The 17,282-nt window shown below is 40.7% G+C and overlaps 1 protein-coding gene across 1 annotated transcript in view; it reads left to right on the forward strand.

Annotated features, from left to right (window-relative positions):
• Positions 1-807: 807 nt before the first annotated feature.
• The window catches only part of LOC121584241 (protein prenyltransferase alpha subunit repeat-containing protein 1-like), a 37,810-nt gene continuing 21,335 nt past the window's right edge, over positions 808-17,282 (forward strand). The window contains 3 exon segments of the mRNA XM_045225945.1: positions 808-893; positions 3,286-3,455; positions 9,307-9,373. Of these exon segments, the coding sequence (XP_045081880.1) occupies positions 808-893; positions 3,286-3,455; positions 9,307-9,373 (323 nt within the window).

A 17,282-nucleotide genomic window follows, 5' to 3' on the forward strand; every position in this document is an offset into this window, starting at 1 on the left:
ACTCAGGATTCTCTCCTAAGTGAAGAGCCTCCAAATTCCATTCCATTAACTGTGACGTCATATAATTCACTTGGACTGTCAAAACAAAGAGTTGAATGTGAGTAACATATTGTGTTTTCGTAAACTCAGGCACACTCAGACGAGAGTGATCTGAAATCGGAGTAGATAGCCAGAGTGAATTTACGAATGCACCCATAGAATGCATAATCCTTGTCGCTCGAGGTGTAGGAAATGAATGAATTGATAGCTGAGTAATGTGGACTATGGAAATATGCCACGTTCAAAACAACTGGAAACTCGGAGTCGGGAACTCGGCCTTCTTTCTAGAGCTCCGACTTTCCGAACTAAAGATCACTGACGTCATAATTTGACCTCGTTTTTCCCAGTTGTCATGAGAGCACCGATATTGGGGTTTTTCACTAGTTACCACAGCCACAAAGTCAGAATGGTCTATCTTGTTGCTTTCTTTGGTCTTAATTTCAAGTTAGGGTTAGGTGTAAGGTTAGCAGTGTGGTTAAGGTTAAGGTTAGGTTTAAAATCCGATTTTAGGAAGATACATTGTAGAAATGGGCGGGGTTTATGTATTTGTGGCTGTGGTAACTAGTGACGGCCCTTGTCTGGTGGTGTAAACATTGTAAGAAGTGTTGCTACAATGTTACCATGGTGAAACCTGTTTTACACATGTGCAGCAAATATTTTTTATAACTAAACCATTATTCTATCTGTGTGTGCACTTTTCCTAGTGTGTTCATTTTTAATGACCCGGATGAATTTGAGAGAATTCGTTGACGTCATCAGTGAACAAAAATGGCAGAGTCGGAGGAGGAGATGGATGTCTTGGTCCAGAGAGTTGTAAAAGATATCAATAATGCCTTCAAGAGAAATCCCCACATGTACGTAGCTATATCCAATTTATTGTAAATAACGAGTACGATTAGCTAGCTACAAGATAACAGCAAACTAATCATGGCATGGTGTTCTAACGAGATAGCTAACGTTCGTTTGCTTGCTAACGCAGCTAATGATAGCTATCTAACCATCACAGCTTGTTGTTCAGCTAGCTAGCTAACATTCAGGATAAAAAGCTAGCCAGAGCCCGGAGGATAGCATATGCTTGCTAAAATAGCTAGCTATTTACCTAGCTTGTATATTTGCATACATTTAGCCACACGTTGCAGAGGATATATATTTGACTGTGCAGTGGAATTTGTTTGCCACTTAGTAGCTAGCTAACTAACGTTAGCTAACTACAGTAGCCAAGAAGGCTAGCTACCTGATTTGCAGAAAAAGTAAACACAGCCTTGTTATTCCCAGTTCTGGAATGGCATGCATAAATCACGTGATCAGAAAGTGCTTGTTTTGACCACATATTAAAGTATATAGCCAGCCAAATACTGTTGGAACAGTCCTTGGCTCGCGACTCTTCTCTCGCATGCAATGTCATAGCCTGTTATGTGGAAGTGACATTTCCAGATTCCTTCCTCTTCGTGCCAGTAAGTACAGAAATGAGGTCTGTCACTTTTATATCCAGATCTTGTCACTACTATACTGAACAAAAATATAAACGCAACAATTTCAAAGATTTTACTAAGTTACAGTTCATAGAAGGAAATCAGTCAATTGAAATAAATTCAATCAGCCCTAATCTATGGATTTCACATGACTGGGCAGCCAGGCCCAGCCAATCAGAAATCGTTTTTCCCCACAAAAGAGCTTTATTACAGATATAAATACTCCTCAGCTTTTTGTGCATATGGAACATTTCTGGGATCTTTTATTCAGCTCGTGAAACATGTGACCAACACTTCATGTTGTATTTATATTTTTGTTGAGTATAGTTGTCATCCCTCACCCCAGATTTTACTGCTGAGTTTGGCTCTCTGATTCATATATGTTTTATTTATAATCTTATCTCAAAAACCTGTCAGGTTTCACACCTGCTGTTTTGATTCCATGGAGATCTGCTCTGGTAATGACATAATCAGATTAATGGGTTAATATCAGTCAACTCATTCTGAGATAGCTACTGTCTTTGTAGCTACGCTTTCCAAGTTGCTAGCTAATCATATCTAATAATGATCATGTTATTACTTGGTCATATTTTTATAACTTGTTCTAATAACATGGTAAATAATGCCTTGTTGGGCTTAGAAGAGTGTCAGCTCGCTAGATGTATTCTGTTTAGAAGCTTATCTGCCTGAGTGTTCTAAATTAGAACTGGCCTACATTCTGTAGCTCATTTAAGAACAGGGTGTGAATGCTTCAACTTTGATGCTGAGCATCTCCTTGTTTTGGCAGCAAGCTCATAACCACCATGCGCTTTTGAGAGATATCAAAAGAGGCTATGCAGTACAAGGCACAACGGAATGTAAAAGAGAAATTTGATGCACAGTTCAGTTCCACTTAATCAGAAATAGAACATACGCAGGTATAATAACCTCTTTGAACTGAGTACATTTCTACTTTATAAGGTAAAGGCATTTTTACGGGGCAAGAAAATCCTTCAATGAAAACAACATCTAAGCCTGATTTGTAGTGTTTGAATAGGTGCATAGGCTCGATCCGTCTTGTGTTGTGAGTGACCTGTGCTGAGCGCTATACTGAGCTGTGCTGTGTGCACACACCAGGGTTCCAGACTAACATTTCCCCCTAGTGGCGCTGATACGTTTTTCAGTTGGTGGCACCAGCCAATGATTTGGTCGCATCCATAAAAAAATAAAGTAGAACAAACATGCCTCTCTGACATGTAGAATAAGGAATCACTCCAGTTCTATTTGTGACATTTCTACCTGAAATGTTCCAATCCATTTTGCTTACTGAACATGGCCCTGCTGCAAAGGGGTTGTGTGTGTGTGCGTGAACCGCAGTTTGAGGCAAACCAGTTCTGCTGTGTGCTCAGTGAGGCGTAGACTCTCTGGAGATGCATTTGTGCAAACTAGGCTGCTCTCTACAAGGCTTGTGCCCCGTCCTCCAGACCAGTGTTGTGTTGGGCATCTAAAGTGTGCTTCTGCTCCTTCAACTAGAGACACATTTAGGCGAAATACAAGGGTACCTACTCCCTAAACCAGGCAGTGAATAAAGCCGACCATCAGACAGGGGTGGAGGTTATTGCTGGGTTCTTACTGAGGTTCAAAGGTTATTACTGTATGTGTGAGTGTGAGCATGCATGTAAGAGAGCATGGGTATCTGAGATCGTGTGTGTGTCTGTGTGTTTGTGTTGTTGTTGTGTTAGAGCAATGAGCATGCAGGTTTTCACACACTCTCTTTCCCCCTCCCCCTTCCTAGTGATGAGATAGGTCTGATCCTGTGTCCTGAGGCCAGGTATAACCGCAGCCCCATTGTGCTGGTAGAGAACAAGTTGGGGGTGGAGAGCTGGTGTGTCAAGTTCCTGCTACCCTACGTCCACAACAAACTACTGCTCTACAGGCAGCGCAAACAGTGGCTGGACAGGGAAGGTAAGAAGAATAATGATTTATTCTTTATCCAGTTTCCTTACAGTCCACTGAGACACACACATATACAGTACCAGTCCAAAGTTTGGACACACCTACTCATTCCAGGGTTTTTCTTTATTTTTACTATTTTCTACATTGTAGAATAATAGTGAAGACATCAAAACTATGAAATAACACATATGGAATCATGTAGTAACCAAAAAAGGGTTAAACAAATCAAAATATATTTTATATTTGAGATTCTTCAAAGTAGCCACCCTTTGCCTTGATGACAGCTTTGCACACGCTTGGCATTCTCTCAACCAGCTTCACAAGGAATGCTTTTCCAACAGTCTTGAAGGGGTTCCCACATATGATAGACTTGAGAAATATAAAATGCATACAACAGTGGTTCCATACTAAAATGTTTAAACAGAAAGACAAGTCTGATTAAACAGATCACAACATTTAGCTTAAAAGTTGATCAACTATGAATAATTCACATTACAAGCGCAGCAATGTGTTCAGTTGTCTCGGCCATATGCGTGAATGTTCCAAAATGCTATTACGGGAGAACACCATTCTCAAACACGCAGATGGATATACAGCCTAATGGTAGAAACTTAGAAAGAGGGAATATCTGAAGATGCAACAATATGATTGTGCCTTACTGCCTTTGGACAGTAGAAGAAGAACTGCTGGTTTCAATGGCATATCAGGAAATCTTCGCTTTTTTTCTATGGTGGGATTTTGGCTGTAGGCTATTAAAAGCAAGGTGAGATAGGTTATGTAAAACATCCAGGTTTCAAACAATGATATGGCTGGCTTGGCATCGCATATGTCATTATTTAGGTTATGGAAATGTATAATATTAGAATATCATTCCAATGTTGGGCAAAAGCCTATTAGAATGCACACTTTACTCTCTTCCAGCCTGTCTGCGGGCCCGTCGGCCTGGAGCCGAGATTTAGAGTGCTGGGAGTTGCTGAGGCATTTGCATTGGCTGTAGGCTATGGCTAGATACTATGGTATTCTAGAGAATATGGTTGGATCTCCCTGACCTGAACTGAATGCACACTGTAAAATGTGCAAAGAATTTCTGCCTCGTGCTGTAACACTGCCTGGCTTGGGGCTGTGCGTGCGCACGTGAAGAGCTGAGTGCGCACAGGCATAGAAATGTGTTTAATTTTCTTGAAACTGAAGTCTACTGAAGTGAGACTTTGTCCTTGGCTATTTGAATTGTTTTGTTCACAAGCTAGGTTGTTTTTCAATGTTTGAGTTTCAACTGCTAGGGAAGAGAAGCAACGCGGATACTTGTCAGACTCTCAATCTCACAGGCACAAACATGACTCGAGTTGTATTACCACGGTAACCTCCCGCCCGTAAAGGGGTAGGTGACATTTTTTGTCTCATCTGTGATATTTTGGTTAAAATACTTTATACCACATTACTTCTTACTAGTAATACATTTGTTGTTTTAGAAACATTACAAAGCATGCTCATCCGTATTTATGTGTTTTGTTGGTGTAATTTTAGCGAATAAAAATATTTTAGCTGGTAAAAAATCTGAGTGGCTGGTGTCCCAAAGCTAACATTTTAGGCAATGGGCGTTAGCAAGTGATGGTACTCAAAAAGGTCAAGGCGACCATTCTTCAGTGACTGAAGAGGGAGGGGTGAAGCAAAGAAAGTGAACGCTGGGGAACACACACACACACCTGTTCTTTATTGTAAATCCCGAGTGGCGCAGTGGTCGTAGCCGGCCGCGACCGGGAGACCCATGGGGCGGCGCACAATTGGCCCAGTGTCGTCCAGGGTAGGGGAGGGAATGGCCGGCAGGGATGTAGCTCAGTTGGTAGAGCATGGCGTTTGCAACGCCAGGGTTGTGGGTTCGATTCTCACGGGGGGCCAGTATGATTTTATAAAATTAAATAAAAACATAAATAAAATGTATGCACTCACTAACTGTAAGTCGCTCTGGATAAGAGCGTCTGCTAAATGACTAAAATGTAAATGTATATTGTTGTGTTATGTTGTTTAATGGGGCAGCTGGTGGTGGAATGTAATGTGACCAACCACCTCGATTCGGTCTTATGTAGCAACATTTGAATTTTTTATTTATTTTTACATTGGATAAAAGTAGATACTCAGAGCTACAAAATTGTATATTATACACTGTAGTTGAGGAACAATGGGAAAGTAATTCTGCTTTGAAAGTTGATAAAGTTGATAAACATGTAACCCCACTTTTGAGAAAATGGCACTTGAATGTTATGGTAAACCTACTGGAGAGCTATTTTGTCTACACCCATTCAGCATCGTTCACACCCTCTTAAGCCTTAGCCCCACCCATCTCTTTAAGGATTCACATGTGAGGCCATGTGGTAGACACACGCTATATCAAATAAAATCGAAGTTTATTTGTCACATTCACAGGATACAGAAGGTGTAAATGGTACAGTGACGTGGTTACTTGCATAGTAGCAATATCAAAAACAGAAAGTGTCCAGGTACAAATATTTTATAATTATTTTATCATTATTAGATTATGCTTACCACCCCCCAGGCACATCTAGGTAAGTGGATGGGTCACTATTGTCTAGACATGTACACATGTTCAAGAAATACAATAGATGGCCATAATCACCCCCAGACACACCTGGCTAATTTGATGGGTCATGTAATAATCCGGCCGAAGTGGAGTCTTTTGTTTAGACATGTATTTAGCTAGGTAGCTAGCTAAACAATTGTCATAGCTGTAGTATGAATCTGCAGGTAGCTAAAGCTAACAAACTAGTTTCAATGTTAGCTAGCTAACATTAGGCTATAACTAGCAATGCAAATAGATTTCTGATTGAATAATATTACTACACAGATCATACACATAACGTTAGCTAGCGAGCCAGCAAGCTAACGTTTGCTAGCTAACTAATAGTACGCTTTACCTTGCAATAAAAACGACTTTCTGACAAAATTAGAAACGTATATCTGAAAATGTAGCTAGACTCTTGGATGAACGCTTCACGGCAGACTGTAGCTACATCTTGTTTGGCCAGCGTTGTGTCGAGTCACTCTGGTTCACACTGACCGTGGCGTGTGCAGAAAGTAGCCCATCACTTTTTCCAACTGATCTGTCGATAGTGCCTGCTATATTCAGGGCCTCAATGTTGTTGAGAAAAGTAGCAAAACTTTTGTAGTTCACGATGGCTAACGTTATATCTTTCATGGGCGGCAGGTAGCTTAGTGGTTAAGAGCGTTGTGCCAGTAACCAAAAGGTCGCTGGTTCTAATCCCCGAGCCGACTAGGTGAAAAATCTGTCGATGTGCCCTTGAGCAAGGCACTTAACCCTAATTGCTCCTGTAAGTCACTCTGGATAAGAGCGTCTGCTAAATGACCAATTATTATTATTATTATAAAAACAGTGCGGTGGAAAGGACTGTCAACACATACTGAACAGCTCACGTTATAGACAGAAGCTGCTACATGGCAGACCAATCCAAATTCATCTCACGGCATGTCCAGCCCATCCATTATCTCAGCCAATCATGGATAGCGGGAAGGTTCCTGTCTTTTTCCGTGGCTAAACGAACTAGGTTCGTAATTTAACAATTTTATTCGTATTTATGGATGGAATACAAGTTTCTTATTAAGGTACATGAAAGTTCACATGTTCCAGAAGGCCTTTCTGAATAAAAACGTATTTTGATAAAAAATTAATGTTTACATTCAAATGCCTCTCCTGTGAAGTAGTGACGTGCGACATATGCCTAGTTTCCTGAAACGAGTCACTAATATCTCAATCTTAAGTTTATTCAGTAACTAGTTCACAATAACGTTGGTCCCTCTTAGATATATTGTATACATGTGGTTAGCATGTTCAATTAATAAATTATTATTATAAATAATGTAATGGATGTTTGTCTGTTTTCATTAAGATGCAAAAAGTAGTTTTTTAACAAATTAAGTTGATGTAATGAAGACTGTCTGTATTCATCTCAGAAATACACCAATTACTTTAAAAGCACTGCAAATGACCTAGAACCATGTTGGCATATCAAAACATCAAATATATATATATTTACATTTTGGGACGGTTGAAGTTCAGTTTGGGACAGTTGAAATTGCACTTTGGCACAGTGAGAAAAAAAGGTAGTCGCAAGCCCTGATATATACCTCGAGTGGATGGAAGCACACTAGTCAGCCACGGTGCAGCGGCACCCCGTGGAACAGTTAGGAGCTAAGTGCCTTACTCAAGGGCAGAGCGGCAGGAGATGCCATCAACGGCTTTTCATACCTGCAGCTTTTCAGTCAGGGAAAGTAACACTTTGTACAGCTGCTTGCTTTGGGGCTCCTCACTGTTGATAGTAAGGGCTACTGTACTCTGAAGTCCTGAGGTACAGTGCATTCGGAAAGTATTCAGACCCTTTGACTTATTCCACATTTTGTTACGTTACAGGCTTATTCAAAAATTGACTAAATTGTTTTTGTCCCTCATCAATCTACACACAATACCCCATAATGACAAAGCAAAAATAGTTTTTTAGAAATGTTTGCAAATTTAGATCAAAAAATTGAAATATCACATTTACCAATGTAAATGTACCCTTTACTCAGTAGTTTGTTGAAGCACCTTTGGCATTAGAGCCCGACCGATATGGGATTTTTGCATTCGATACTGATTTTAGGGAGGCAAAAGTTACCGATTACCAATATGTTTTTTTGGAGGTGCAATGAAATACATACCTTTTTTCACAAATTGTGCTCCTAAATATACAAATGTACATTATTTAAGAACATTTTATTTGTGGTTTACACCAAAAAACAACTATATTCTCTATAAATACGTAAGTAAATACAAAACACTTGTTCAGTTTACCTTCTTAGACACAGCTTTAAGTTGTACCTATCTATGGCAGTGGATAAGAATGCAGAAGTGTTTATGCTGAATCACCACAAGCACACTAATAAACAAGAAGGGCTGAATGAATTAAACTTTGTCTCAAAGTAAATCTGTATACAACCTATGCAGTGAAAGTTCAGTGAAATGCATTTGCATTGAGAATATTCACTAAAGTGCTTTACAACAGTCAAAGGTCATTTTAAGAAATACTTTATGTCAACCTCACAATGAAAGGGTTTCCACTAGTTAACACAGCCACAAAGTCAGAATGGGTGATATCGGTCTTAATTTAAGGTTAGGCATAAGGTTAGCAGTATGTTTAAAATCACATTTTAAGAAGATACATTTTATAAATAGCCGGAGTTTATGTCTTTGTGGCTGTTTTATTTTATTTTATTTTTTTGTAACTAGTGACGACCCAATGAAAGCTTATGACAAGCACACGCTAGCTGTTCATTACGAGAAAAAAAGAAATTAAACCATCATGTAAATTACACTGTTATTCAATACAAACTGTATTGGCTATATATTTCAACTGCAAATGGCATGTGCCGATGACTGAAAACGTTCATGCAGGAAAATGCTTGCTGCACTGGTTTTAGTCACACACGTTCTAATTAACTAGCTAACAATCTTATCTCATCATGAATGTAAGCACGGCCTGAATGATAGATCTGCGGCAACTGTATGAGCAGACGTATTTGTTAATTCTATGTACATTATATCGGCGCTTTATCTGTGGAATAAAGACCGATAAAAAAAATTCTGTGAAAGGCAAATATCGCCCGATAATATCGGTCAACCGATATAGCTTTTGGGGATGTGTCAAAATTGTCAAGTGGTCTGGTCCTTTCATTACCTTTTTGAACGGCCAACATTTATTGTAGCAAACAAAATGGGCATTATAGACCGCTTTACTTGTACTTCAAATAATAATTTGATATGCTAAACTGTCTCTCTCTCTCCCTCTTGAAGCTCTGGTGGACATCACTTGCACTCTGCTGCTGCTCAACCCAGACTTTACCACCGCTTGGAATGTCAGGTATGGACACCAGCCAATGACTCCAGCTCACACCAGCCCAGCTGTGTTGTGTATTAGGGCCGGGACGATACCAGTATCGCGATACTCATTTGTATCGTGGAAAGGAAATAAAACATGAAGCGGATTCAACTTCTTTAGGAAAGCAGACATAATGTTGGAAACAAACATCATTATGTTGTCATCCAGAGTCACATTTATTTATTTTCCAAGCTATAGCACACAATATTCTACATACAGCAGGTTTTTAAAGGACCAAAGCATTTGGTCTGCTTCGTGTTTTCATTTTTGCCATGGAAAAAACATTGCAATGCTAGTATCGTCCCGGCCCTATTGTGGATACGATATGTGTGTATATGTTGTGGCTGCAATAACACACAATAACAAAGTCCTGTAAATAGACCCACTCCGTCCGCCTACTCCCTATCAGCTAGACAAACAGACAAAAAACATTAAGATTCCTTGATATAAGTGCTTCATGCAACAAAACGTATTCCTTTTGATCTCAGAGGCTGTTTTTTTTAATGACATTCTCTAGAACACTTCAGTCAGTACTGTGTTGAAATATTAACTACCCTGAATTCTTAGCTGCTCTGAAGAAATTAGGCCAAGCTGTTTTTTGTACTTGTTTGAACCTCCGCTGAGTCTCCTCATATTTGTTTTTGCATTGTCATTATGGGGAATTGTGTGTAGATTGATGAGGGAAAAAATTTATTTAATCAATTTTAGAATAAGGCTGTAACGTAACAATGTGGAAAAAGTCGAGGGGTCTGAATACTTTCCAATAATTGCAATAATTTATTTATCAATGTTTCGACAGCAGGCTGTCTTTATCAGGGTTTCAAGACATTCCGTTTCCAATAGAGCCAGACCGATAAATCGGTTGACCGATATCGGCCGATATTAGCCTTTCACATAAATATTTATATCAGTCTTTATTCCACAGATAAGGCACCGATATTATATACATAGAATAAACAAATACGTCTGCTTGTTTGCAGTAATTTTTTGAAAATATCAATGGTTGCCTGAAGAGTGCCGGACATCATTCAGCCCTAGGTCACAACGTGAGAGAGAGTAGGCATGGTAGTTTGACGGGGAATAGCTTGCCACAGCCAGCGTATATGAATAAGTAAATAATCAAAAGAACACTTCACCAAGCAAGCAGCCCTGTCCTCATCACATTCACACTAAGTTAACGTTAGCTGGCTAGCCAGGAAGGTTGTTTGCTTAGCTAGCTAGCCAGCAAGGTAGTTAGCTTAGCTAGCTAGCAATCTGTTCTACTTATGTGCTAACACTGGACTGGCGCCAAAGTGAACACTCGTCCTTGATACAAAAAGAACACTGTTACTGTCTATTATGTTAGTTTTCCGAAATATATAATCTGCAAAAAGCTTGACAGTTTGCGCAGATTTATCACTAAGGCGTGTGCTTACATTCATGATGAGATAACTAGCTAACGTTTGCTAGCTAGATAAGTTAGAACGTGTGACTAAAACCAGTGCGGCAAGCATTTGCCTGCATAAACGTTTTCAGTCATCAGCACATGCCATTTGCAGTTGAAATGTATAGCCAATACCTTACATTTACATTTTAGTCATTTAGCAGACGCTCTTATCCAGAGCGACTTACAGTTAGTGAATACATATTTTTTTATACTGGCCCCCCGTGGGAATCGAACCCACAACCCTGGCGTTGCAAACGCCATGCTCTATCAACTGAGCTACATCCCTGCCGGCCATTCCCTCCCCTACCCTGGACGACGCTGGGCCAATTGTGCGCCGCCCATGAGTCTCCCGGTCGCGGCCGGCTGCGACAGAGCCTGGATTCGAACCAGGATCTCTAGTGGCACAGTTAGCACTGCGATGCAGTGCCTTAGACCACTGCGCCACTTAGGAGTATATACATTTTGTATTGAATAACAGTGTAATGTACGTATGGTTTCTGTGGGAAAACATTGTTGTAATGAACAGCTAGCTTGTGCTTGTCATAACTTACTCTCATTGCGAGGTTGCCATAAGGTGTTTGTTTACATGACCTTTACATGACCTGTTGTAAACACTGTAGTAAATCTGCTCAAGAGAAATGCTGAGATTAGGAACAGCATGTTACTGCATTTCAATGCTTATTTGTGAACTTGTGAACAGTGCATTTTCAGATTTACTTTGAAACAAAGTTTCATTCAGCCAGCCACCCCTTGTGGTGGTTTAGCACAAACACTTTTGCATACTTCATATCCACTGTCATAGATAGACACATCTTTAAGTTGTACCTAAGAAGGTAAACTAAACAAGTTTACTGTCGTATTTATAGAGGATATAGTTTCTTTTTGGTGGATATCCTGTAAACCACAAATAAAATGTTCTGCAAATAAAATGTTCTGAAATAATGTTAATCTAAATATTTTGTTAAGAAATCATCATTTATGTTATCTGTTAATCCGTTAGAACACAATTTGTGTAAAAAAAAGGTATGTTTTTCATTTCACCCAAAAAATGATATATCGGCTGATATATCGGGATTCAGTGACTTTTGCCTCCCTAAAATCAGTATCGGTCCCAAAAATCCCATATCGGTTGGTCTCTACTCTCCAACTTGTACCTTCTGGAGATACACTATATATATAAAAGTATGTGGACACCCCTTCAAATGAGTGGATTCGGCTATTTCAGCCACACCCGTTGCTGACAGGTGGGTAAAATCGAGCACACAGCCATGCAATCTCCATAGACAAACATTGGCAGTAGAATGGCCTTACTGAAGAGCTCAGTGGCTTTCAACGTAGAACCGTCATAGGATGCCACCTTTCCAACAAGTCAGTTTGTCAAATTTCTGCCCTGCTAGAGCTGCCCTGGTCAACTATAAGTGCTGTTATTGTGAAGTGGAAACGTCTAGGAGCAACAACGGCTCAGCCGCAAAGTGGTAGGCCGCACAAGCTCACAGAACGGGACCGGCGAGTGTTGAAGCACGTAGCGCGTAAAAATTGTCTGTCCTCGGTTGCAACACTCACTACCGAGTTCCATACTGCCTCTGGAAGCAATGTCAGCACAATAACTGTTCGTCGGGAGCTTGGTTTCCATGCACGAGCAGCCGCACACAAGCCTAAGATCACCAAGCGTCGGCTGGAGTGGTGTAAAGCTCGCCGCCATTGGACTCTGGCAGTCCGACGGACTAATCTGGGTTTGGCGGAAGCCAGAAGAACGCTATCTGCCCGTATACCAACTGTAAAGTTTGGTGGAGGAGGATTAATTGTCTGGGGCTGTTTTTCATGGTTCGGACTAGGCCCCTTAGTTCCAGAGAAGGGAAATCTTAACACTACAATATCCAATAACCTAGACGATTCTGTGCTTCCAACTTTGTGGCAACAGTTTGGGGAAGGCCCTTTCCTGTTTCAGCATGACAATGCCCCCGTGCACAAAGCGTGGTCTGTACAGAAATGGTTTGTCGAGATCGGTGGAAGAACTTGACTGGCCTGCACAGAGCCCTGACCTCAACCCCATCGAACACCTTTGGGATGAATTGGAACGCCGACTGCGAGCCAGGCCTAATCGCCCAACATCAGTGCCTGACCTCACTAATACTCTTGTGGCTGAATGGAAGTCCCCGCAGCAATGTTCCAACATCTAGTGGAAAGCCTTCCCAGAAGAGTGTTAATATTAATGCCCATGATTTTGGAAGGAGATGTTCGACGAGCATGTGTCCACATGCATTTGTTCATGTACTGTATCTTGGCCAGCTATAGGTTGTATTCAGTTGTGGGCCCTATTCTTGAATTGCACGTTTCATCACAATATCGTTGTGAACATTCTAAGCATTCTCCTCATTGAATTGTCAATGGCGCTGATGAAGACATACAGTGGGGAGAACAAGTATTTGATACACTGCCGATTTTGCAGGTTTTCCTACTTACAAAGCATGTAGAGGTCTGTAATTTGTATCATAGGTACACTTCAACTGTCAGAGACAGAATCTAAAACAAAAATCCAGAAAATCACATTGTATGATTTTTAAGTAATTAATTTGCATTTTATTGCATGACATAAGTATTTGATCACCTACCAACCAGTAAGAATTCCGGCTCTCACAGACCTGTTAGACCCGCCAAGCCGTGCTTCTTAACACCCGCCCGCTTAACCCGGAAGCCAGCCGCACCAATGTGTCGGAGGAAACACCGTTCACCTGACGATCGAGGTCAGCCTGCAGGCGCCCGGACCGCCACAAGGAGTCGCTATTGCGTGATGAGTCAAGTAAAGCCTCATGCGATGAGCCAAGTAAAGTCTTACAGTTCATGTAAGTAAATCAGTCAATTGATAAAAAAATATTTGGCCCTAATCTATGGATTTCACATGACTGGGAATACTGATATGTTGGTCAAAGATACCTTTAAAAAAAAGTATGGGTGTGGATCTGAAAACCAGTCAGTATCTGGTGTGACCACCATTTGCACATTTTAGAGTGGCCTTTTATTGTCCCCAGCACAAAGTGCACCTGTGTAATGATCATGCTGTTTAATCAGCTTCTTGATATGCCACACCTGGCAGGTGGATGGATTATGCCACACCTGGCAGGTGGATGGATTATCTTGGTAAAGGAGAAATGCTCACTAACAGGGATGTAAAGAAATTAGTGCCCAAAATGTGAGAAAAATAAGCTTTTTGTGCGTATGGAACGTTTCAGGAATCTCTTATTTCAGCTCATGAAACATGGGACCAACACTTTACATGTTGCGTTTATATTTTTGTTCAGTGTATTTCAAGGCCACTATAGTGTAATTTAGACTTAACAGTCATTAGCCCCCATTCAAAATGACTGGGTATCACTGTACTTTTGGGCACCAATGCTGTGGCGTCTGTAGAACGTTCATAACAATGGCAACAATGGGACAGAGTGACGGAGCTGCAACCCATGAATTCGGAGTTGAGATAACCATGTGTAACAGTATTGCTTCCTTCCCCCTCCTTGCCCCAACATGGGTTCGAACCAGTAACCCTCTGAACTAGGATTGGGCGATATTATGTTAGCCTTCGTCGATGGTGATGACATTGTGATGTGACAGACGATGGTTTAGCCTATTTGAACTTGACGTAGTCTCGCAGTGCACAAGTGACATTCCGAGTAATTTGTCTATTCCTATTTGCTGTAGCCTATTTCAACAAATATGATTTATACAGAACGCAAGAGAGGAATGTAGTCTAGACAAAGCGGAGAATTCCACCAAAGCAGTGCAAAATGTACAGTCAGAAAATATTGTTTCTATCGCTCTGTCAGATGCATGGGCCTCAGGCTATAGCCTAAACCTTTAAAAAATATATATAATAAACTATCATAACTATCTTGTCTAGTTGTTTTTAAAAACTTAGACTATGTTCCCTTCGCTCTCCATTCTAGGCTATGAATATGACTTTGGGCTATTTGGCTACGCTTTCATCGTTTTATTCATGGCTTTCTTCCAATAAAACAATGAATGCAACAGAGTTACATCTCAAAACCTTGTTGGAATAGCCTAAAAACGTAAGGTAGCCAGGGGACTAATAATGAGAGAGAACAATGTCAATAGCCTATAGAAAAATCGAATGACAAGTTTATGCTTATTAAGAAATAAATTATCCATGCAGGCCAGGAAAATTCCTCAATGCAAGGTTGAAAACCAAATTGGCAGTAACATATCCTCCTACTAAGCCTATTATAAACGTTTAAGAGAAGTTAAAGGTTGCAATATGCAGAAGTCGCTGCGCCATTTCCTGGTTGCTAATATTCTAATAGTTTAATTTCAGTTTATGTGACAAATGTCATTTTACCATCTAAACTGCTGTGAAATATATGTTCAATAACCAAAAATATTGTATTTTCAACTGTTTGAAGCTGGTGTACAAAACCGTAAGCGAAAGACAGAAAAACAAAACTTAAAGATTGGGAAGCATAAAAATAGCGCACATAGAACAGATCTACCGCTTCTTAGACTTGGGTTGAATGATAATGACACATTTCTATGTGAATTTGGTCAGGTCGCCCAAAAAGTTACATATTGTAGCTTTAAAGTTATGAACAGTAACTTATTTCCAAAATATTCTAGTTTAAGAGGGTGTTGTCCTAAAGTTGCCGCTTTCAAAAAGAACAAGAATGAAAGTCTATAGCATAGGCTATTCTCAACCACAGCTGTATGAGAGATAGAACAAACAATATTATTGATTTACTATTAGTTTATGAGGCAAATAAAGCAATTATCCAGTTATTAGCCACTAACTATCTAGCCATTTCACATTGGCTAAATATGCATGCTTAACTAATGCGTAAATCATTCATTAATGTAAATGGGAGACCTTTGCGAAAAATTCAAGTGACGTGCCCTGATCTCATGTCAGAATAATACTGTCCTATGTGTTGTACAGTCAGGAACTAACGAGGCAATGCATGCTAGTGACCCACATATGGCCCATCATCAGAGAGAAACTAGAGGTGGCTTCCCTCTACCCTGCTATTAGGGCTCTGGTCAAAAGTAGTGCACTCTGTAGGGAATAGGATCCCATTTGGGATGCAAACTCTACCCAGCTCAGCTCTGCTGTAGGTCTATTGGGGTTCAGGAGGAGGTCCAGTCACGGTGTCCTGTTGACCTGCTTCTCTGTCTCTCTCTGCTGCTCTGCCATCTATATGACAACATGCTAGGCTTTCTGTCACCTGACTTGATACTGCGCTGGCCTCGATATTTGACTTCTGTCTATTAGGCTTCTCTACCCAGCCCAGCTCTGCCCAGCTCTACTGTAGGTCTGTTTGGGAGGTCCAGTCACTGTGTCCTGCTGGCCGGCTTCTCTGTCCATGCTGTTCTGTTTTCTATTGTGTCACAGCAGGCTAGGCCTCCTGTCACCTGACTGGCTGTGGCCTGGCCTCAATGTCTGACTTGGTAGTTGATTATTGTATCAGACAGTGATTCTCATTCTTATAAGCATAGTGCAGTTCATTTTGTCAAGGGAATATGAGTCATCTGAAGCAGCTGTTTTTAAATCCACTTGTTTGAAACCTGGGGCTATACCTGATACCTCAACCATGTGTTTGCAGTTTTGGCCAGGAGATGGCGCTAAAATATCACCTTTTAACCAAACACTGCAATGGATTTACATATTACATCAGTCAGCAGTGTTGTTCAACCCTCGTCCTGGAGAGCTACAGTGTGTTGGGTTTTGTTCTAGCCCAGCACTAACACAACCGATTCAGCTCATCATCAGGTGTGTTGGTGCTGGGTTGGAATATAAACCCTGTATTGGTCTCCAGGATGAGGGTTGAAGAACACTGTGTTACAGGGTGGCATTTTAAGGATGAATGAACTGGTTTGTGATTGTGGGCTGGTTTCCCAGACACAGATTCAGCCTATTCCTGGACTAAATCACACTTTAAAGGAGAATTTCAGTTGAGAATATTTTTTAGTCCAGGACTAGGCTTAATCTGTGTCTGGGAATTCACCCCTGTGAGGTGTTGGTGCTGTTCTGTGGGTGACATCTCCTTTTAGACATTGACCTGACTCAAACCCCTTCTATTGCCCTGAGTCAGCTCAACGTATTATTCCTCTGACTACAGAGTGGACCAAGGCCTTTAAGACACATGTTCTTTCTTTAAAAGCCCTATTCGGACGGGATAAGTTATACTGGAGGAGGTCAGGTAATGTAATGATGTGCACAAGCACAAAACACCAACCACTTCTGTAATTTTAGTCCCATCCGAATCCGCCATGTCAGTCATTTTTACATGGCAGGAGAGTAACAATTCCAGCCAGAATAACCTACAGTTTTTTTGGCAAACTCCAAAGTCCCCTGATAATACTAGTCCCGTGTGAAACAACATCCCTGTGTTTTGAGAGAAATGTCTGAGTTTGACAGGTGTTGCTCGAGGTTTGAGCAAGAAAACAATAATTGATTAGATA

Source organism: Coregonus clupeaformis, chromosome 16, assembly GCF_020615455.1.
Source record: "Coregonus clupeaformis isolate EN_2021a chromosome 16, ASM2061545v1, whole genome shotgun sequence".
NCBI lineage: Eukaryota > Metazoa > Chordata > Actinopteri > Salmoniformes > Salmonidae > Coregonus > Coregonus clupeaformis.